Genomic DNA, 23065 nt, shown 5'->3' with positions numbered 1-23065 from the left:
CTCCTTGATTTGTTCAGCATCTTATCAGCAATGGTGGAACTATGAATGCAAGAAAAATCTTGATGATGGCACAGAAGATTTCTCTTGTTCTTGCAGGTATAGTGCAAAAGACTTTCCTTATAGGTACAACACAACCATATATAACAGCAAAAATAATAGTAACAAACTTAATTATTTGGTAGTAACCATAACATCACTGGTTGAAATTCTTTTCTATACTTGTTTAATAAGTACTTAAAACTTATGTATCAATTATGTGTTACTAGTAGCTCCAATGGTGAAATGACGGTAAAGGAAGAAATAAAGAAATAAAGAAGGAAAGAAATGAAGTGTTTGCACAAAGAGGCTTTTTGATTTGACATACCTCACTCAAGAACGTGCTTCAAATTGAAAGCTAAATCTCGAAGCTGACGTGGCCATCATAACGTCCTTTGTGGCATTGTAGCTTTCAAGCATATTATGATTCGATTCTATGCCATGGCTTGTTTAATTCAAGAAAAAGTAACATTGCCTGTTATAATTAAACATATATTCAAATTCATAAAGTCAAGTTAGATCAAGATTTTATCATTTTTTTAATCACAATTCAATTTAATTTTAAAATATTTTTAAAAAATAAATTAGATTTAAATTTTAAAAAGACTATTTATTTAGATAAGTGAAATACGTAATAAAATATAAAAAGTGTTTTCAATTTAATTTATAGAATAAATTTTTTGTGATAAGATGTAAAATTAAATTTACACGTTCTTCTTTTTATGAATTAATATTAAATTGTTAACTTAATATAAACAATCAAAACAATTGAATTGAAGATTGTGACCCAATTTGTTTTTCCAACCTCCTTTAGTAGGAATTAAAAATGTAACGGTTGCATCTCATCCCCAATTTCGTTCTAAAAATGGCTTGGGCGAAGGTTTTAGGGTTGGGGGAATGGCTCTATTCCAAAGGAATAAACGTTCCTTTGTTTGATTACCACCTACTCTAAGGAATAACGATTCCTTTATAATGACTATTCCTAAAAAATGTTAAAACTAAAGAATAACTTTTTTGATTAAGGAATAGTCTTAAAAAATAATAAAAATTAAAATATTTTTTATAAATTTGAAAATTTATATATTATATATTATAAAAAATAATATTTTAAATTTAAAAATTAATTAAAATTATTAATATTTTAATCATAATAACATTTAAATTATAAATAAAATATTAATATTTTAAGATGTTAATAATTAAATTATAAATAAAATATTAATACTTAAATTATCAATTATTAATATTATTATAAACAAAGTTAAATTTTTAATTATATAGTATAAAAAATACCATTTTAATTTTAAAAATTAATTAAAATTATTTATATATTTAATCATAATAACATTTTCAATTATAAATAAAATATTAATATTTTAAAAATGTTATTGATTAAATTATAAATAAAATATTAAATATTTAAGTTATCAATTATTAATATTATTTTAAAAAGAAAAAAGTTTAAAGTTTTAATAATATATTATAAAATATATTTTAAATTAAAAAATTGATTAAAATTATTTATATTTTAATCATAATATCATTTAAATTGTAAATAAAATATTAATATTTAAATGATCAATCATTAATACTATAAATTAATTATAAATTATTAATATTTAAAAAGTAATATAAAATAAAAATAAATAATTATATATATAATAAAATATATTTTTATCTTTTATACTCTATTTATTTTTTATTTTAAAATTATTTTTACCTACCAAATAATGTAATAAATCATAATAACCATTCTTGATTTATTTCATTCATCATATCAAATTACATAATAATTATTTTTATTTTATTTTATTTTTACATAATATTTATTTTTTTTATTTTTATTAATTCCGTTAACTAAACTTAACCTTTAAGATTTTATCTTTCTTCTTCTTCAGGAAATGCACATTGACGTCAAGCAGACTTTCCACGTGCTTGTTAAAAAAGAATATGCATTTATTGTCATTTTAATATTAGGTGACTTTTGCTTGAATCGTAAAACTTTCTTCTGCTTAGATGTGACTTTTTCTGTTGCATTCACCTTCTGCTAGCGGGACCCAAACGAACAAAACATTGGAAGAATGGGATAAAGATGGAAGAAAGTTCTCCCATCAAACGAATATTCGGCTGTTTACTCTACTTGGTCGCTCTCTCAACCCTTTTTTAAGTCCATGTTTGGCTGGAACATGTCTTGGTACCAAACAAAGCCTATTGTGTTATTTTTATTTTTCCTCTCAAATTTATTAACATCTGAACAAAAAAAAGATAAGACATAATGCTTAAAAAAATTTCTAACTATTTTAAAAAATTTAAATAAGTTTTGATTTTTTTACTGTGTTTAATTAAGTCTTATATTTTTATTTAGATCAAATAAAACCTTATGACTAATAGTTCATCAATTACCATTAATTAAAATATTACTTGTCATATTATATCCACATAACATTCATGTGTAAAGTGAAAATACCACATGGTCATATTATCATGTCATGTTATTATCAATTATAACATATCAACATGTCACATCATATAAATTATGACATATTAACATTTCAAATCAATATCATGTGATATAAAATAATAAATGACATTTTGACTAAATCAATCATTAATTATAAAGACTTATTTGATTAAAAATAAAAATATAAAAACTTATTTGGTTCAAAATAAAGGTATAAAAACCTGATTGATCGTAATAAAATATAAAAACTTATTTAAATTTTTAAAAATAATGTACATATTATTTTGAATATTACAGTTAAACATTTCTAAATTAATACCCTTGATCCATAAAAATTTATAAATTAATCAATATATTATTTAATCGATAAATTAATAATTTATTAATTTATACACTAATTAATAAAAAATTAATTTATCAAAAGATTCTTTATTTTTCTTTTTGCAAACATTGAATTTAATATACATTTATTTATTATGCATAATTTTCTCTTACAATATAAAAACACTACATCATAGCTTTTTAATACATTAAGAAAGTTAAAAATAAAGTCTAAAATAAATCAATTTTAAGATAAAAAAGTAATATTGGAATCATATTTTACAAAAACTTTTTAATTGAACTATATATATAAATAATTTTAATGAATAAAAAATTATTAATTTATATATCAAATTAAACTTATATGGTTTTTTTAAAATGTATTATTTTATAAATTTAACAAATTATTAATTTACTGTATTAATTTTGAGTATGAATAGATTAAAAATAATACTTAATTAAATTTATTTATTTATTAAATATTAATTTATATAAGTTACACTGTATGCCAATATTGGAATATTTTTGTACGACTGGCAGCTCTCATTGGCTCGCCTGGACGGCATCTGTGGCGCATGCAATGGCCAATGTGCCGAGTCTATGGTGAGTGTCCTTGGCCAATGGCACTTTGTATGGTTAAGTCAGTTTGGCATTTTTTGAGATTGGACATCAAACTTTGTCCATTTAGGAGGTTTCTGATCCAATGCAAAAGCCAATGTCATGCCTTCTTTCTTTTTTTTTTTTTTTCCTTAAGAAATTGTACTTATCTTTTATGGATATTTTATCTTTTTAAAAATCAAAACGTTGAGAAAAAAATATATATCAATATTGAACAAATATAATGGACAAGGGCTATGATCCTGTTTGATATTGCGTTTGTAGTTCCTATGAATCCTATCATTGAATTTGATGTAAACATAGCGTCAGGGACTGGACAAATTAAGGTAACTTGTATGATCCGAACCAAAAAAAAAGAGGTAACTTGCTTGATAAAATTACAAGTCAATAAATTTAATTATTCATATAAGTACAAAAAAAATCAAATTTAGTTTAATGATGGTTTCTCCATTTTAAAAAGGTCAAATTTAAAATTCAAATCTCTAATTTTAAAAATAAAAATAAAATTCTCATTTTCCCTCTCGATTTGTTCTCAAATATATATAAAAAAAAACATAGATAAATAAATGTATATTTTGTTAAAAAACTTTATGTATAAATAAAGTTATACTAATCTATGATCTGTCATAATAAAAATTTTAAACACAAAATATATTTGATTTCTGATCCATGATTTAATAACGGAAACAATATTGATTAGATTAACTGTTAGTCTTCAATGGACTAAGATCTTCATTTCCTTTTCTTTTTTGTAACTTTTTAATAGATGAAAAATTTATGTTTTTGCTTGGACAGGAAAGAGGATTAACTGTTCTTTATATAATGAATCCCTAATCCCACCCATCATAAGATATAGGCCTCTTAAATAGGCTTATACATTAAATCCATATTCATTATTTTCATGTATCGTTATTAATTACATGCATGAATAAATAGATCCAATCACAAGATATTATATTCATGAATCAAAACCAAATAAGCTTAGCCTATTTTATAAAAAATAATATAAGTCCATAATTGAGAAAATCTAACATATATAAGATAATTAAAACATATCTTATATTCACAGATACAATTTTTTTCTTTTACGTTAATTAATTATATATGTTGAATAATTTAAATTCTGTTTAGATATAAACTCGATTCGACAATCAAATATTTATAATTAAATATGTTGTTTTATTTTGTAAACTTAAATTGTATTTTGATTGGAATTCAACATGAATATAATATTTACATTTATTTTTAATGAATGATATATGGAATAATTAAAACACGCACACCCTCTGTCACATCAAAGAAGGAAAGAAGAAAGGCAACTAAAGAGAATCCTATATTGTTAGAATTGTTTGTGCCGTATAATAAAAGCATCATAGCCCTGCCGTACGATGAAACGGGATCAAGCAAACGCGATATCAAACATGGTACAATGGGAATTTTAGCTGAAATTCTAACTTTGAGCTGAAATTAAGTCCATATTAATTGGTTTTGTCACGCAACAAATTATAAAGTGAAATAAATTGGGCTTGTTCGCTTTGTTCAAGTATTCAAAAGAATTAGTACAAATTACTTCAATCTTCAATTAAATTAGCCCGTAATTTGTTCGCAAAAGAGAAAACAAGAAAAGTTTGGGAAAAAGTTTTCAATACCGACACTTAAAAAGTTTGGGAAACTTCGTTCCGATTTTAGGATGAGTTGCCCCAGGCTGCGACATTTTCCAAGATTGACTAATCCAAGCTAAAATACCGAGAAACCCACGCCGATACTAAAGCAAGAAAGTTACAGCCAGAATCCATTGATTAAAGTTACTTTGGTTAGGTGAGCTTTAGACCATGCCCATTGTTGAATTTAGTTTAAATTTTTCTATCACGGGATAATTTCATAAATACTAAAAAGTAGTACTTACTATGTATTTTCTATAGTTATTGTATAAGTTGCTATTTTATTATATATATATATATATTTTTGGTTTTGTTGACTTTGGAAATAGTGTTTGTGATTATGGGTCAATTTCCTTGGACTTTGGCTTTGAATCTATTGGTTCTGAGCCGTGACTTTCTGAGTGTTCTGAAGTCTTTGATTATATTTATACGAAAAGTTGTTAAATGTTGGGCCTTTGTCTTTAATTGCTTGGGATTTTGTGACTTTGCAACTTTTAATTGTGGATTTTGATATGGTTAAAATGAAAAAAAATATGGTTAAAATGGATTCATTTAAAAGATAACCAACATCCAATGTGGATTGATAAGATTAGAAAATTTTTAATAAAATATTTTTAAAAATTTATATTATTTAAAATTTTAAAATAAAATTTTTATTATATTTAATTAAATTTTTTTATTTTTGTTTTTAATTAAATAAATTTTTATAAGTAATAGTTAATTAACTGTTATTAATCTAAATCTCATTTTACTACTTTTTTGAAAAATTATGTAAAATAATTTGTGACAAAAGTATAAATTTATTAATATTCCTTAAATAATATAAATTATCTCTAAAGTCAATTACCATTGCTTGTGAATTGTGATTTATGAATAAAAATAAAAGCTATTGTAAATCTTTTGGTACAATTTGGGCCATGAAAAAGCCAGAAAGTCGGTCCTCAGTGTTCACTAATAGCTTTAAGGTACATAAAGGCTTTTTAAATATAATATTAATAAAAAAAATCCAAAAGAAGGAAAGCAGAAAAATATAAATAAAATGTTTAAAATTTTCAAGTGCTTGTTTTATCTTTTATTTTTCTTCTCCTGTTATTCTACCATGAACTAAAGGTAAACATGAACAGTGTGTGTTCACTAATTCTTGGTTCATACTCTTAATTTCTATAAAATAAATATTGTGATAGTGAAGAATATTCACTAAATAATCATTTTTAGATAGGATTGGTTAAAGATTTCTAGAAAGATTGGTTGAGGATTCAAAATCTGTACACTACCAATATTCAAATGTCAGAATCTTCTATTCCGAACCAAAATTTGGTTTTACCAATAGTGCTTTTATTTTCTTTTTTTTTAGTTTTAGTCAAGATTCTGGCTTGAAGTAAAAAGAAAGGCAAAATTGCAAATCTTGCCAAGCCGACAACTTTTGCACTTTCATAACTATGACCATAAAAATTAATAAACAAATTTCTTAAAAGACGTTAAGATTTTGAGTCTACCATAATTAAGATCTTAAATTTTGATGTTTTAGGGTTCCAAGATTTATAAATTTACTTTATTAACAAATATAGGTATTTGATTCGATGATAAATATATATTTTTGTTTAAAATTTTGAGTTTAAAATTTTTATTTTTTGAATAAAAAAATTACCAATTAATTACGACAAAATTTTTCATGATTTCGTTAGTTGAAAAAATTAAAAAATTAAAAACATTTTATTAAGTTAATGAATTTAAAGCAAAATATAATATTATTATAAATTGAAAATTCAAGGTGAATGGCCTTTGTTTCACCGTCTTTTGTAATTTTTACATTTACATTTAGAAAGAATAAGAAAAATATAAAGAAGTTTTATCAGCTATAGTAAACCGATATCGTTGAAAAAAACTTTCATTCAATTTTTTTTTATAAGATAAAAAAATAAAGAAAAAAAAGAAGAAGGGAGTAGAAAGAAAAAGAAAAAGAGGAAGCTAGGGAAAAAGGGGGAAAAGAGTAAACTAGAAGGGCCAGCGAAATGCAAAACCGTGTTTCAATGTGGCCCCTGTAGCTGTGCATCGTCAAAGCACTGTGTGTGTCAGCTCTCTCTCTCACACCGTCACTAACATAGTCCTTCTTTTACTATTTTTCCGTCCTTTTTATTTCACTCCTATCTAAGAGACCCTAAAATTTCCCCCTTTTGATCCCTTGATTTTCTTCTTCAACACCATATAAACATAAAACATCCCACACAAAACTCTATTATAGAAAAAACCAAACCAAACAAGCACTTGAGCAAGCCCCCCCCCCCCTCCCCTCCCCTCCCCTCTCTATTTTCTCTCTTTTCTTTCTATTTGCTTTTGGGGTTTTCTCTCGCTTTTCTTCTCTTGAATAATCTCTCTCGAATCTCTTCCCTTCTATTTTCATGCTCCATACTTTGGATGTGCAAGCATCCGTCGCTCTTCTCTCTCTCTTTTCTCAGGTCCTCTCTCTTTCTTTCTTTCTTTCTTTCAGACTTTCAGTATCTCTATATTTTTTTTATCTAATATCCGATCTGTTTGGGGGTTTTTTTTTTTCGATTTTTAAAATCTCTGATTTCCGTTTTTTAGGGTATTATTTTGTTCTTTATCTCTTTGATTTTTTAATCTTTTTGGGTGTGTCTTTGTAGTAGTTGGAAGTAGAGAAGTAGAGGTGAGATGGCGAGCATAAGATCGACTTTGCCTTCTAGGCTTCGCCAGCTTTTGTCTGGCGAAACTTCCACCGGTCCTTCTATCAAAGTCGACTCTGAGCCCGTAAGTTTTTTTTTTAATATATATTATTTTTTTAAATTTTCCGTTAAAATGATTTCTGATTAGGGTTTATCGGAATCTTGTATTGTTTGGTGACCCATAAGGGTTCATATTTACTCTTTCGTCGAAGTAATTTGTATCCAATGTTGCCTTTGTTTCTTTACGTTTTCTCTGTTATTTTTGGGTTGCTGGTATATGGACTGTTTGGCTGATACTACTGAGAGAGATTAATGCTTTAAGACCTAATTGATGGTTAGCTTGTAGTATTTGTTGTGGTCACAAATTTGTTACGTTATGTGCATTTTCTTGACAAAAAAGTGTAGTGGCTTAAACCGAAGACCTTATATTGTTTGGACGCTTGTTACATTCTATCTACTTAAGACCCTAATTTGAAATAAGCATTCAGTACCTTGCTTTGCAATTGTTTTCTCTAACAATCAGGGCGATAGTTTGGTGTCACTTATAATCTTTCACAATGTTGGGCTGACAGGATAATGCACATTTAATCAGGAAAATGATTCATATTAAGTAAGAACCGGGAGGTTTTAAAGATTACTGTTTTTATTTTAATGCTAAACTAGAAAATTGAAGCATGTAGTTTGTCATGGACTCTCTTCTCAGGATGTGATGATTTCTGTCACATTGTCTTTTTTTTTGTTTTAGATAAGAAGTTATGCTAGTAAATTGTGCATTTCATGGTTTATTCCACTAGGACTGAAATTTTCTGCATGGTTCTAGGCTTTAATGTAGACCGCATACTTTCTAAGAATTGTTTTTCTCAATATATGGATGTAATTGTTTCATATGGTGAAACATATATGGCATTTGTTTGAGTTTAGGGAGGACAGTTCTTTTTCTTCCATTTAAATCTAAAGTTTTTAGACAGTTTAGATTGCTCAATGCTAGTTCTTTTGCAACCATATACTTTTAGAATTTTTTTTGTTGTGTGGTTTAGTGCTGGTGCTTGTAGTTGGATGTCTTTGTTCTTCTGTAATCTTTTTGGTCTGATAATGAATTATAATTATATATAATCTATCTATATATCCGCTATCCTAACTGTCAATAAAAATTTGACTTTAAGATATATTTATGTAAATTATTTCAAAGATATAATAGCTATTATTATATCACTATCTGTATGACTTTTAGACCTTTGACAAAGTGCTTCTTATCTGCTTGAGAGTATCTATTTTCTCTTACTACATTGTGAAAGTATTAGAAGATTTATATATTTTTTAATCATTTTAAATGTGAGATTTTTGGATTCTTCTCTTAATTATTATTAGAGAAGCATTGCCATGTGCATTTCACTAGAAGGAAACCAAAATGTCACTTTTAACAAAGTGGTATGAATAATTATAATCCACCGGTTAGCCTAGACTTAGCAAGCATTTTATGCAACAAATAAGGGGTGATGTTTTGAGTTCCCATGGCATTACATAGTCCCACTGTTTTGACCTTCATATTTATTGAGCTTCAAATTTGTCCTTAGTTTTATGCTTTAAATTTAGGTATTTTTAGATTATCTTTCACTACATTGTTTATTTTTTATGACACATATTTGGTTTGACTTCCATTGTCCTTTAGGGATTAAATATCAAACATGCACGTACAGTCATGTACATGCTTCTGGGAACACATGTATATGTCAATTTACATACTGTTTGTCATGAGCTTGCTTGAATGGAATATATACTGGTTGCGTGAGCTTGCCTGATGGATTAGAAGAAGCTATGTTTATTTTTTTTTAAATCTTTTTCTGAAAAATAAATCCAATATTTTGCTGTCACTTGCAGCCTCCTCAAATTAAATCATTTATTGATAAAGTGATCCAGAGTCCGTTACAGGATATAGCAATACCTCTTTCAGGCTTTCGATGGGAGTACAGTAAGGTGATTTCATACTAATTATTCTGCTTGGTTACCCCCTTTTGTGGTTCTTGACTCACTTGTTACTTTTAATTCAGGGGAATTTTCATCATTGGAGGCCACTGTTTCTTCATTTTGATACATATTTCAAGACGTACTTGTCTTGTAGGAATGACCTTCTCCTATCAGATAAAATTCTGGAAGATGATAGTCCATTTCCAAAGCATGCAGTTCTTCAAATATTACGAGTAATGCAAACAATATCAGAGAATTGCCACAACAAGAGTTCATTTGATGGGTTGGAGGTATGTTGAGATGGAGTCAGAAATTATTTTTTTAACTACAGTGACTTGCAAACTTGTTTAGGTCCTACTAACTTGTTATTTATGGGCTTCTCCAACATTGTTTATCTGATATAACTCTGTTATTCTCCTTTCAGCATTTCAAGCTCCTACTTTCATCCACTGATCCTGAAATTCTTATAGCTACACTGGAGACTCTTTCTGCACTTGTTAAAATAAACCCATCGAAGGTCCATGGGAGTGGAAAGTTGATTGGATGTGGCTCAGTGAACAGCTATCTGCTGTCTCTTGCTCAGGGATGGGGGAGCAAGGAGGAGGGATTGGGTCTGTATTCATGTGTTTTGGCAAATGAGAGAACACAGGAGGAAGGCCTTAGTTTGTTTCCATCTGACTTAGAACATGATGGTGACAAGTCTCAACACCGGATTGGTTCTAGCCTTTATTTTGAATTGCATGGGCTCAATACTCAAGGCACTGAAGAAAGCAGTGGCAATGTGAGTTCCACTTCGAGAGTCATACACATGCCAGATCTACATTTGCAAAAGGAGGATGATCTGTTAATAATGAAGCAATGTATTGAGCAGTACAATGTGCCTACTGAGCTCCGGTTTTCATTGCTAACAAGAATTAGATATGCGCATGCCTTTCGGTCGCCCAGGATATGCAGGCTGTACAGCAGGATTTGCCTTCTTGCATTTATTGTGCTTGTTCAGTCTAATGATGCTAATGATGAGCTGACATCATTTTTCGCAAATGAACCAGAGTATACAAATGAATTAATAAGGATTGTGCGGTCAGAAGAAACTATTCCTGGAACTATTAGAACTCTTGCGATGCTTGCGTTGGGAGCACAGTTAGCTGCATACTCAGCATCTCATGACCGGGCTCGAATTTTGAGTGGGTCAAGTATTAGTTTTACTGTAGGAAATCGAATGATTCTCCTGAATGTGCTCCAGAAGGCAGTTCTGTCACTGAAAAGCTCCAGTGATCCATCATCTCTTGCTTTTATTGAGGCTCTTCTTCAGTTCTATCTGCTTCATATTGTGTCATCCTCTGCATCTGGGAGTAATATTAGAGGGTCAGGAATGGTTCCAACCTTTTTACCTCTTTTGGAGGATTCTGACCCAAATCATATGCATCTTGTCTATTTGGCTGTAAAAGCTCTACAAAAGCTCATGGATTACAGTAGTTCAGCTGTGTCGTTGCTTAGAGAACTGGGTGGAGTAGAGCTTTTGGCTCAGAGGCTACAGATAGAAGTGCAAAGAGTTATTGGTACGTCTGGGGGAAATGATAATTCAATGATTATTGGTGAATGCTCAAGATACAATGATGACCAGTTGTACTCCCAAAAGAGGCTTATCAAGGTGCTTTTGAAGGCTCTAGGTTCTGCTACATATGCCCCAGCAAACTCAACTAGGCCGCAGAGTCCTCAAGACAGTTCTCTGCCTGGTACTTTATCACTCATATATGGGAATGCAGATAAATTTGGAGGTGATATTTACTGCTCAGCTGTGACTGTTATGAGTGAAATTATCCATAAAGATCCAACTTGTCTTCCGGCACTTCTTGAGCTAGGTCTTCCAGATGCCTTTTTATCTTCAGTGTTATCTGGAGTACTTCCATCTTCAAAGGCTATAACATGTGTTCCAAATGGCCTTGGTGCCATTTGTCTTAATGCCAAAGGCTTGGAGGCAGTGAAAGAAACTTCGGCATTGCGATTCCTTGTTGACATCTTTACCAGCAAGAAGTATGTGCTGGCAATGAATGAAGCAATTGTTCCTTTGGCCAATGCAGTTGAAGAGCTTTTGCGCCACGTATCTTCTTTGAGAAGCAGTGGTGTTGATATAATCATTGAAATTGTAAATAAAATAGCTTCCTTTGGGGACAGCAGTAGCTTTTCTGGGTCATCTGTAGAAAAAGTTATTGGGAGCACTGCAATGGAAACTGATTCTGAAGACAAAGGAAATGAAGGGCATTGTTGTCTGGTTGGTGCAGTGGATTCTGTAACTGAAGGAATCAGTGATGAGCAGTTTCTTCAATTGTGCATTTTGCATCTGATGGTTTTGCTTCATAGAACAACAGAGAATTCTGAAACATGTCGCCTATTTGTGGAGAAATCAGGAATTGAGGCTTTACTGAAACTTCTTTTAAGGCCCATTATCGTACAGTCATCTGAGGGGATGTCTATTGCTTTACATAGCACCATGGTTTTCAAAGGGTTTACTCAGCATCATTCTGCTCCTCTTGCACGTGCCTTCTGTTCATCTCTTAGGGAACATTTGAAGAAAGCTTTGACTGGATTTGGTGCAGCTTCAGCCTCCTTTTTACTGGATCCTAGGATGATGCCTGATGATGGAGTCTTTTCTCCCCTTTTTCTTGTCGAATTCCTTCTATTTCTTGCTGCTTCTAAAGATAATCGTTGGATTAGTGCTTTGCTTACAGAACTTGGTAATGGCAGCAAAGATGTTCTGGAAGACATTGGTCTTGTCCATCGTGAAATTTTATGGCAGATTGCTCTCCTTGAAGATGCCAAGCTTGAAATGGAGGATGATGGTGCTAGTGCTAGTTCTGCTGAGTCACAACAACGGGAATCTAGTGCAAGTGATACTGAAGAGCAAAGGTTGAACTCCTTTAGGCAGTTTCTTGATCCATTATTAAGGAGAAGGACACCAGGATGGAGTATTGAATCCCAGTTCTTTGACCTAATAAACCTTTATCGTGACCTTGGCCGTGCTACTGGCTTTCAACAGAGATTAGGTACTGATGGTTCAAACATGCGGTTTGGAGCCAATCATTCTACTTCATCAGATGCCTCTGGATCTGTCAATAAGAAGGAATATGACAAGCAGAGGTCATATCACACCTCTTGCTGTGATATGGTGAGGTCACTTTCCTTCCACATAACCCATTTGTTTCAAGAGTTGGGAAAAGTGATGTTACTTCCTTCTCGTCGTCGGGATGATACTGTTAATGCATCCCCTGCATCAAAATCTGTTGCTTCTAGTTTTGCCTCTACTGCATTGGATCATATGAACTTTGGAGGTCATGTGAATTCTTCAGGCTCAGAAGCATCCATATCGACAAAGTGTCGCTACTTTGGTAAGGTTATTGATTTCATTGATAGCGTTCTTCTGGATAGGCCTGATTCCTGCAATTCAATTATGCTAAATTGCTTATATGGACGTGGAGTTGTTCAATCAGTATTGACAACTTTTGAAGCTACCAGTCAATTACTATTTGCGGTTAATAGGGCCCCAGCATCTCCAATGGATACAGATGATGGTAATGTAAAGCAGGATGAAAAAGAAGATGGAGATCATGCATGGATTTATGGTCCATTAGCTAGCTATGGTAAACTTATGGATCATCTGGTGACGTCTTCTTTCATCTTATCTCCATTCACCAAACACCTGCTTGTTCAACCACTTGCGAGTGGAGATGTCCCTTTTCCTAGGGATGCTGAAACTTTTGTGAAGGTGCTTCAATCCATGGTGCTTAAGGCAGTGCTTCCAGTTTGGATTCACCCACAGTTTACTGACTGCAGTTATGATTTTATCACTACAGTTATATCTATCATTAGGCACATTTACTCTGGTGTTGAAGTGAAAAATGTTACCAGCAGCAATAGTGCTCGTATTGCTGGGCCTCCTCCAAATGAAACAACTATAGCAACAATTGTAGAGATGGGATTTTCCAGGTCTAGGGCAGAAGAAGCTTTGAGGCAAGTTGGATCTAATAGTGTGGAGTTGGCAATGGAGTGGTTATTTTCCCATCCAGAGGAAACCCAGGAGGATGATGAACTTGCTCGTGCACTTGCCATGTCCCTTGGGAACTCTGAATCTGACACAAATGTAGATGTTGCAAATGACAGTAGCCAGCAACTTGAAGAAGAGATGGTCCAACTTCCTCCTGTTGAGGAGTTGTTGTCAACATGTACAAAGCTGCTTCAGATGAAAGAACCTCTAGCATTCCCAGTTAGGGACCTTCTTGTATTGATATGCTCCCAAAATGATGGTCAATATAGGTCCAGTGTCATTTCCTTCATTCTTGACCAAGTGAGAGATTCTAGTTCTGCTTCTGATAGCAGAAACAATTCACTGCTCTCTGCTTTTTTCCATGTTCTTGCTTTAATTCTTCACGAGGATATGGGGGCACGGGAAATTGCCTCAAAAACTGGACTGGTAAAACTTGTGACTGATTTACTTTCAGAGTGGGACTCCAGTTCAGTTGACAAGGCAAAACGCCAAGTTCCAAAATGGGTAACAACTGCTTTCCTTGCTCTTGATAGGCTGCTTCAGGTGGATCAAAAATTGAATTCTGATATTGTTGAGCAGTTGAAAGGGGAAAATCTTAGTAGCCAGCAGACATCTGTCAGTATTGATGAGGAGAAGAAAAATAAGTTGCATTCGTCAATTGAATCACCAAGACATATGGATATTCATGAGCAGAACAGACTAATTGAGATTGCTTGTAGCTGTATAAGGAACCAGTTTCCATCTGAGACAATGCATGCTGTTCTGCAGCTATGTTCTACTCTGACTAGAACCCATTCAGTTGCTGTTTGTTTTCTTGATGGTGGGGGTGTAAGTTCTCTTCTTTCGTTGCCAACAAGTAGTCTCTTTCCTGGGTTTGACAATATTGCTGCTACCATTATCCGTCATGTCCTTGAAGATCCTCAAACCTTGCAGCAGGCAATGGAAGCTGAGATAAAGCACAGTCTTGTGGCTATGGCCAACAGGCATTCAAATGGAAGGGTCAGTCCACGTAATTTCCTTGTCAACCTTAGTTCTGTGATTTCTCGCGATCCAGTAATATTTATGCTGGCTGTTAAGTCTGTCTGCCAAGTTGAGATGGTTGGTGACAGACCTTACATTGTTTTGATTAAAGACCGTGACAAAGATAAATGTAAGGAGAAGGAAAAGGACAAGGAGAAAGCATCAGACAAAGATAAAACACAACAAAATGATGGGAAGGGTAATTTGTGCAATATGAACTTGGCAGGTCCTGGGAATGGGCATGGAAAATTTAATGATCCAAATTCCAAGTCAGTTAAAATGCATAGAAAATCTCCTCAAAGCTTTGTAAATGTGATTGAGCTTCTTTTGGATTCAGTTAGTGCTTTTGTACCTCCCTTGACAGATGATGTTAGAACAGAGGTGCCTGTTGATGCACCATCATCAACTGATATGGAAATTGATGTTGCTGCTGTCAAGGGTAAAGGAAAAGCCATTGCAACTGTGTCTGAGGAGAATGAAGTTTCTGTTCTGGATGCCTCTGCATCACTTGCAAAGATAGTATTCATCTTAAAACTTTTGACAGAGATTCTGTTAATGTACGCTTCATCCGTTCATGTCCTCCTCCGGAGAGATGGTGAATTAAGTAGCTGCAGGGTCCCTCATCAAAGGGGCTCAACTGGTTTATCCATTGGTGGAATATTTCATCACATTCTTCACAGGTTTATTCCATATTCCCGGAATTCAAAGAAGGAAAGGAAAATTGATGGTGACTGGAGGCATAAACTAGCAACGAGGGCTAGTCAATTTCTAGTTGCATCTTGTGTGCGTTCTGTGGAGGCAAGGAAGAGAGTCTTTACAGAGATTAATTGTGTTTTCAATGACTTTGTTGATTCCTCTGATGGTTTCAAACCTCCAAGCAGTGATATGCAGACTTTTGTTGATATGCTAAATGATATACTAGTTGCTCGTACACCAACTGGTTCATGCATCTCAGCAGAAGCTTCTGCCACTTTTATAGATGTTGGTTTGGTTGCATCATTAACACGCACCCTTGAAGTGTTGGATTTGGATCATGCTGAGTCACCTAAAGTCGTCACAGGGCTCATCAAAGCTTTGGAACTTGTAACCAAGGAGCATGTCCATTCTGCTGATTCTTCTGCTATCAAAGGTGAGAATTCAGTCAAACCTACTGATCATAATCAGTCTGGGAGAGCAGATAATATTGTTGATGCATCACAGTCCATGGAAGTGGCATCTCAGTCCAATCATGACGCAGTTGCAGCTGATGGTGTTGAGTCTTTCAATACCGTCCAAAACTATGGTGGGTCTGAAGCTGTTACCGATGATATGGAACATGACCAGGATCTTGATGGAGGTTTTGCTCCTGCTACTGAGGATGATTATATGCAAGAAACCTCTGAGGATGCAAGGGGTCTTGAAAACGGTGTAGAAACTGTGGGGATTCATTTTGAAATCCAGCCCCATGAGCAAGAAAACCTTGATGATGATGAGGACGAGGAGATGTCTGGGGATGATGGGGATGAAGTGGATGAAGATGAAGATGAAGATGATGAGGACCATAATGATTTGGAGGAAGATGATGTACATCACCTGTCTCATCCTGACACAGATCAAGATGATCATGAGATTGATGATGATGAGTTTGATGATGAAGTATTAGAAGAAGATGATGAGGATGATGGGGATGATGAGGGTGGAGTTATTCTAAGGTTGGAGGAGGGTATCAATGGAATGGATGTGTTTGACCATATTGAAGTTTTTGGCAGAGATCACAGTTTTGCCAATGAAACTCTTCATGTAATGCCAGTTGAAGTTTTTGGTTCTAGACGTCAAGGGCGTACTACATCCATTTACAGTCTTTTGGGGCGCAGTGGTGAGAATTCAGCCCCCTCAAGGCATCCTCTTTTATTGGGCCCTTCATCACTACGCTCAGCCTCTCAAAGACAGTCAGGTTTTTTCCTGTATTCTAATAATAATTTTCTTGGATTTTGTTGTAATTTACAGCTTAATCTGTATTAATCTGCATCTATAATTTTAACAACCCTCCACTTTTCTTTCTATTTTGCTCCTTTCCAGAAAATGCACATGATATGATTCTTTCAGACAGAAACTCGGACAGCACCTCATCACGGTTGGATACTATTTTCCGGTCTTTGAGGAATGGGCGTCACAGCCATCGTTTGAACTTGTGGGTTGATGAGAGCCAGCAAAGCAGTGGGTCAAGTGCAGCTACTGTACCGCAAGGGCTTGAAGAGTTGCTTGTTTCACAATTGAGGCGACCAGTCTCTGTGAAATCTTCTGATCACAATACATCAACAGTGGAACCTCAGACCCATGGTGAAGGTAGTCAATTACAGGAATCAGGGGCTGGTGCAAGGCCTGAGAATCTTGTAGAAAACAATGTAAATAATGAAAATGCTAATGCGCCTCCATCTGCAGCAGTTGATACGTCTGTCAATGCTGATGTGAGACCTGCAGTAAACGATTCTCTACAAGGAACTGATGCAACCAGTATACATTCACAATCTGTTGAAATGCAATTTGAGCAGAATGATGCAGCTGTTCGCGATGTTGAAGCAGTGAGCCAAGAAAGTAGTGGTAGTGGGGCTACTTTAGGGGAAAGCCTCCGAAGCCTTGATGTTGAGATTGGAAGTGCAGATGGCCATGATGATGGAGGAGAAAGGCAAGGTTCTTCAGACCGAACTCCTGATCCACAGGCTGCTCGTGTGAGAAGAACAAATGTGTCTTTTGGGAATTCTACAGCTGCTGGTGGGAGGGATGCACCTCTTCATAGTGTTACTGAGGTTTCAGAGAATTCTAGTCGAGAAGCAGATCAAGATAGTACAGCTGCAGAGCAGCAGATAAACAGTGATGCTGCTTCTGGATCAATTGATCCTGCATTTTTGGATGCTCTCCCTGAGGAGTTGCGTGCTGAAGTTCTTTCGGCTCAGCAGGGCCAAGTGGCGCAGCCTTCAAGTGCTGAACAACAGAATTCTGGTGATATCGATCCAGAGTTTCTTGCAGCCCTTCCCCCAGATATCCGAGCAGAAGTCCTTGCACAACAGCAAGCACAAAGGCTTCATCAATCTCAGGAACTCGAAGGTCAACCAGTTGAAATGGACACGGTGTCAATAATTGCAACATTTCCTTCAGATTTGCGAGAAGAGGTATGATATTCAGTATAGTCTGGATAAATTTTAAACTGTAAGTTGAATGTATCTAAACATTATCCCTTTTGTTATTTTTATCCTCAGGTTCTCTTAACGTCATCTGATGCTATTCTTGCTAATCTCACGCCTGCCCTTGTTGCGGAGGCAAACATGTTGCGTGAGAGATTTGCACATCGCTATCATAATCGTGCCTTGTTTGGTATGTATCCAAGGAATCGCAGAGGTGAATCTTCTAGGAGAAGTGAAGGTATTGGATCCAGCCTGGACAGGATGGGGGGAAGTATTGTGTCACGTAGATCTGTTTCTGCTAAGATAATTGAAGCTGAAGGAGCCCCTTTAGTTGGCACAGAAGCTCTTCAAGCAATGGTTCGGTTACTTCGGATTGTTCAGGTGCTCTCTCCGTTGGTTAATTTTCCCTTTTGATATTCCTCCTTGATTTTGATCTATGCATTAACCTTTTTAATCCTGCAGCCACTGTATAAAGGTTCATTGCAGAAGCTTCTCTTGAATTTATGTGCTCATAATGAAACCAGAACAGCTCTAGTTAAAATCTTGATGGACATGCTGATGCTTGATGCCAGAAAACCTGGCAGTTATTCAAATGCAATTGAACCACCATACAGGCTCTATGGTTGCCAGAATAATGTTATGTATTCTCGTCCTCAACATTTTGATGGTAAGATAAGATACACGAGTTCATAGCCCCTAGTGATTCAATGTAGCTTGTTATAAGAACATTTTCATATTTCTCTCAGCTTCTTTTATTCTTTCTGGGAAAAGATTTCTCTCTGTATAGGTGGATCTTTTACTTTCCATTTATTATTCATGAGTTTAATATCTGGAGGAGTTGTATGGTTTGGTTCTTGATTAGACTCATAGTATTCAGGTTCTAAGTGGTTTCTTTTACCTTATCCTTTTTTTTGCAGGAGTTCCTCCTTTGGTGTCTAGACGAGTTCTTGAAACTCTCACTTACTTGGCTCGAAATCATCCATATGTTGCTAAGATTTTACTTCAGTTTAGATTGCCTCTTCCTACCCAACAAGAGCTAAGGAATATTGATCAGTCACGTGGAAAAGCTTTGATGACTGAGGAGCAGCGGGAAGGATATATTTCCATTGCCTTGCTTTTGAGCCTTCTCAATCAACCCCTGTACTTGAGAAGTATAGCACATCTTGAGCAGGTGATGACCCTATTCTAAATATGTTATGCATTTTTACATCTTTGTGTCTGTTATATGCTTATTTTTTATTGTTGCTTCAGCTGCTTAACCTGTTGGATGTCATCATTGACCATGTGGAAAGGAAGCCCCGTTCATCTGAGAAATCAAGGGCATCTTCCACTGAACAAATACCTGCTTTGCAAATTTCAATGTCAGATGCTGACATTACTGCTGAGAAACATGATGCTCCTGAGGTTGCTGATTCATCCACACCCTCAACGTCTGGTGTAAGTAATGAATGTGATGCGCAGACTGTACTGACCAATCTCCCTCGAGCAGAGCTCCGACTTTTATGCTCATTGCTTGCACGGGAAGGGTAAGTTATATGTCTAAACAATGTATTGTTTAATGCTGTCTATTCCATCAGAAGTCTGCATTTTTACCATTTATCTCTTATGCTTTTGATTGAAGAAAGGTCCACGTTTTCATTTTCTGTAACTTAGGCTTTGCAACCCTCCAAAAGAAAAAAAAGAAAGAAAGAAAGAGGTGACTAGATTTGCACCTCCTATCAAAATAATCATTAACTCTCTGTCATCAAATTTAAACAAGCTTTTGTGCCTTCTTTCCATTTGCTCGGTCTAATGTTCTGTTTCACACCCAGTTTGTCAGATAATGCATATGGTCTGGTGGCAGAGGTAATGAAAAAGCTAGTGGCTATTGCTCCAAGCCATTGTCATCTGTTTATTTCTGAGCTAGCTGATGCTGTACAAAATTTGATTAAATCTGCCATGGATGAGTTACGAATGTTTGGTGAAGCAGTGAAAGCACTACTCAGCACAACATCTTCTGATGGAGCTGCAATTTTAAGGGTCTTACAGGCACTAAGTTCTCTTGTTGCTTCATTAACCGAGAAAGAAAAGGATCTACAGCTTCTTCCTGATATGGAGCGTTCTTCAGCTCTTTCTCAGGTGTGGGACATCAATGCAGCTTTAGAACCTTTGTGGATAGAGTTGAGCACTTGCATAAGCAAAATAGAGAGCTTTTCAGATTCTGCACCAGATTTATTAGCTCCATCCAAGACTTCCATATCAAGACAATCTGGTGTAACACCACCCCTTCCTGCAGGCACTCAAAACATCTTACCATATATAGAATCTTTCTTTGTGATGTGTGAGAAGTTACATCCTGCACAACCAGGTTCTGGTCATGATTTTGGCATGGCTGCACTTTCTGATGTTGAAGATGCCAGCACATCTACTGGCCAGCAGAAAACTGCTGGTCCTGTCTCAAAATTTGATGAAAAACATGTTGCCTTTGTGAAGTTCTCAGAGAAGCATAGGAAGTTGTTAAATGCTTTCATCCGCCAAAATCCTGGACTGCTTGAGAAGTCATTTTCACTTATGTTGAAAGTTCCCCGCTTTGTTGATTTTGATAATAAACGTGCCCACTTCAGGTCCAAAATAAAGCATCAACATGATCATCATCACAGTCCTCTAAGAATATCGGTTAGAAGAGCTTACATACTTGAGGATTCTTATAATCAACTACGGATGCGGTCAACTCAAGATTTGAAGGGGAGGTTAACTGTTCACTTCCAAGGAGAGGAAGGTATTGATGCTGGTGGGCTTACAAGGGAATGGTATCAGCTATTGTCCAGGGTTATATTTGACAAAGGAGCATTGCTTTTCACTACGGTGGGCAATGAGTCAACATTCCAGCCTAACCCCAACTCAGTCTACCAAACGGAACATCTTTCGTACTTCAAATTTGTTGGGCGAGTTGTGAGTACCTTCTCTAGTTGCTCCTATTGGATTAGCACACTTTTTTTTTCTACCTTTTTGTTCACTTCCTAATTAAATATTTCCAGGTTGGCAAAGCACTTTTTGATGGGCAACTCTTGGATGTCCACTTTACTCGATCTTTCTACAAGCATATCTTAGGGGTCAAAGTTACTTACCATGACATTGAAGCAATTGATCCTGATTACTTCAAAAACCTAAAGTGGATGCTTGAGGTCTGTCAAATTTCAATTTTCCACATCTGTTCCTCTTTTTCTCTTAGAGGGAGAGGGAGAGTTTGTCTGTTTGCTGGGAATTATCTTTCATTGTTCATTAGAGAGATTGTTGTTTTGCACACCTTCTTTTGACTTCTTTCCTTGTTTCTGTTTTCAGAATGATATTAGTGACGTCCTAGACCTTACTTTTAGCATTGATGCTGATGAGGAGAAGCTGATACTGTATGAAAGGACACAGGTACTGATTTTCGTTGATGCTTTCATGAAGCCCTTGGTGGTGACACTTTTTTTGGTTATAAACTATGTTCTACAAATTATGATGCAGGTGACTGACTATGAGCTGATTCCTGGTGGTCGGAATATTAAAGTTACTGAGGAGAATAAACACCAATATGTTGATTTAGTTGCTGAACATCGTTTGACAACTGCTATTCGTCCTCAAATAAATGCGTTTTTGGAAGGATTCAATGAATTAATTCCTAGAGAATTAATATCTATTTTTAATGATAAGGAGCTGGAGTTACTAATAAGTGGTCTTCCAGATATCGATTGTAAGTCTAGTAAACTGATTTATATAATGTTATTTACATGAAAGAATGCTTTTGTTGCCACCTTATCTGAAAATGACCCAATCTGTGATAACTGTTTCCTAGTGGATGACATGAGGGCAAATACAGAGTATTCTGGGTATAGTGCAGCATCCCCTGTTATACAGTGGTTTTGGGAGGTTGTTCAAGGGTTCAGCAAGGAGGATAAGGCTCGACTTCTACAGTTTGTGACAGGCACCTCAAAGGTATTTCAACGCCTGATATTGTAGATAATACAACTTGTATTTTGACATTTCAAGCTGTTAACTGTAGATCAACCCAAAGGTTAATTATTGAATGCTTGAATTAAGATTTAGTTTAGTGTGAAATTGTGAACTTGTTACTCTTTGTTAAAGCTCTACATTTTCACTTTGTAATTTCACAGGTACCTTTGGAAGGATTTACCGCACTTCAAGGAATTTCAGGTTCACAGAAGTTTCAGATACACAAAGCATATGGCAGCCCTGATCACTTGCCTTCTGCGCATACCTGGTAATCTATCAGTCATCTGTCCTTTACTTGCAAATTTGCCTTGTGCTGCTTTAGACCTTTCTTCATTAGTAAGGAACATTTCTTTGTGATTAATGCAGTTTCAATCAATTGGATTTACCGGAGTATCCTTCTAAGGAACATCTAGAAGAAAGATTGCTGCTTGCAATTCATGAAGCCAACGAAGGGTTTGGATTCGGTTAAGATTTGAAGTAGTAATCAGAGTCATCATGTAGATAAAGAAATATATGCACCGGGATCTTATTATGGGGGTATAAGTGCTGGGCTGACGTTGAATTGATACATGTTTATATACTGTACAGTCACATATTGGCTATTGGAATGCCTCTGGCAGTTTTAAATTTGCCATCGTTTTTGTTCATTTTTCCTTTTTCTCCTACTACTCTCTTTTCAGATTTTCCCTTCCCTTTCCTTTATTAAAAAGATAAAAGGAGAGAGGCTCACTAATGATATCGCAACATTGTTGACTGGATACCCTCTTCTCTTTCCAGCATGTCGTACATGAAATTTGGCCATTTTACATATTAAATTGTATCAAGTGAATTTGTTACTGGTATTTCCGGCCCCTTTTTTCTTATTTTTCGATTTTATTCATAAAGTTAACCAGTTTAATTAGCTTAGACTTTACACTATCCCTCAAAGCTCACGTCTGTTCATTCTTTCCATTATATTTGAAATAGCAAAAGATCTTTGGATTTGTTCACAGTAACATCACAAAATATCTCACTTTGGATCTTCATATATATTGGGATAAAAGAAAAAATGATCAAACAAGTTAATGGTTAAATTAAAAAATGCAGGATAATGGAAAATTATTATTTGTAACAATCATTATAAT

At 34.5% G+C, this 23065-nt stretch overlaps 1 protein-coding gene across 2 annotated transcripts; it reads left to right on the top strand.

Annotated features, from left to right (window-relative positions):
* The first annotated feature begins 7400 nt into the window (after positions 1 to 7400).
* LOC18591834 (E3 ubiquitin-protein ligase UPL1-like) lies at positions 7401 to 22575 on the top strand. 2 transcript variants are annotated; one of them, XM_007018219.3, is made up of 17 exons: positions 7401 to 7553; positions 7740 to 7863; positions 9657 to 9752; positions 9827 to 10033; positions 10168 to 16738; positions 16864 to 17954; positions 18042 to 18347; positions 18429 to 18633; positions 18884 to 19137; positions 19218 to 19492; positions 19778 to 20897; positions 20984 to 21130; positions 21288 to 21368; positions 21456 to 21681; positions 21784 to 21923; positions 22103 to 22209; positions 22308 to 22575. In XM_007018219.3, exons 2-17 carry the CDS (start codon positions 7768 to 7770, stop codon positions 22408 to 22410), a joined length of 11025 nt encoding a protein of 3674 aa, XP_007018281.3. In that variant the 5' UTR covers positions 7401 to 7553; positions 7740 to 7767; the 3' UTR covers positions 22411 to 22575. The 2 variants fall into 2 exon arrangements, with proteins under 2 accessions (XP_007018281.3, XP_088665274.1); XM_088809148.1 differs by having other exon boundaries at positions 7414 to 7553; positions 7743 to 7863.
* The last annotated feature ends 490 nt before the right edge of the window (positions 22576 to 23065 follow it).

This window comes from Theobroma cacao, chromosome 8, assembly GCF_053813885.1.
Source record: "Theobroma cacao isolate CCN51 chromosome 8, ASM5381388v1, whole genome shotgun sequence".
Taxonomy (NCBI): Eukaryota; Viridiplantae; Streptophyta; class Magnoliopsida; order Malvales; family Malvaceae; genus Theobroma; species Theobroma cacao.
The sequence above is the reverse complement of the archived record's forward strand: the minus strand, read 5'-3'. Positions and strand labels throughout refer to the sequence as shown.

What these genes read in the sequence shown, in the direction of transcription:
- LOC18591834 (XM_007018219.3), top strand. Translation starts at nt 7,768, where the DNA reads ATGGCGAGCATAAGATCGACTTTGCCTTCTAGGCTTCGCCAGCTTTTG. An exon ending in GGTTACTTCGGATTGTTCAG is followed by an intron (nt 18,348 to 18,428) that starts GTGCTCTCTCCG and finishes TTAATCCTGCAG; the next exon opens with CCACTGTATAAAGGTTCATT. An exon ending in TCATTGCTTGCACGGGAAGG is followed by an intron (nt 19,493 to 19,777) that starts GTAAGTTATATG and finishes TTTCACACCCAG; the next exon opens with TTTGTCAGATAATGCATATG.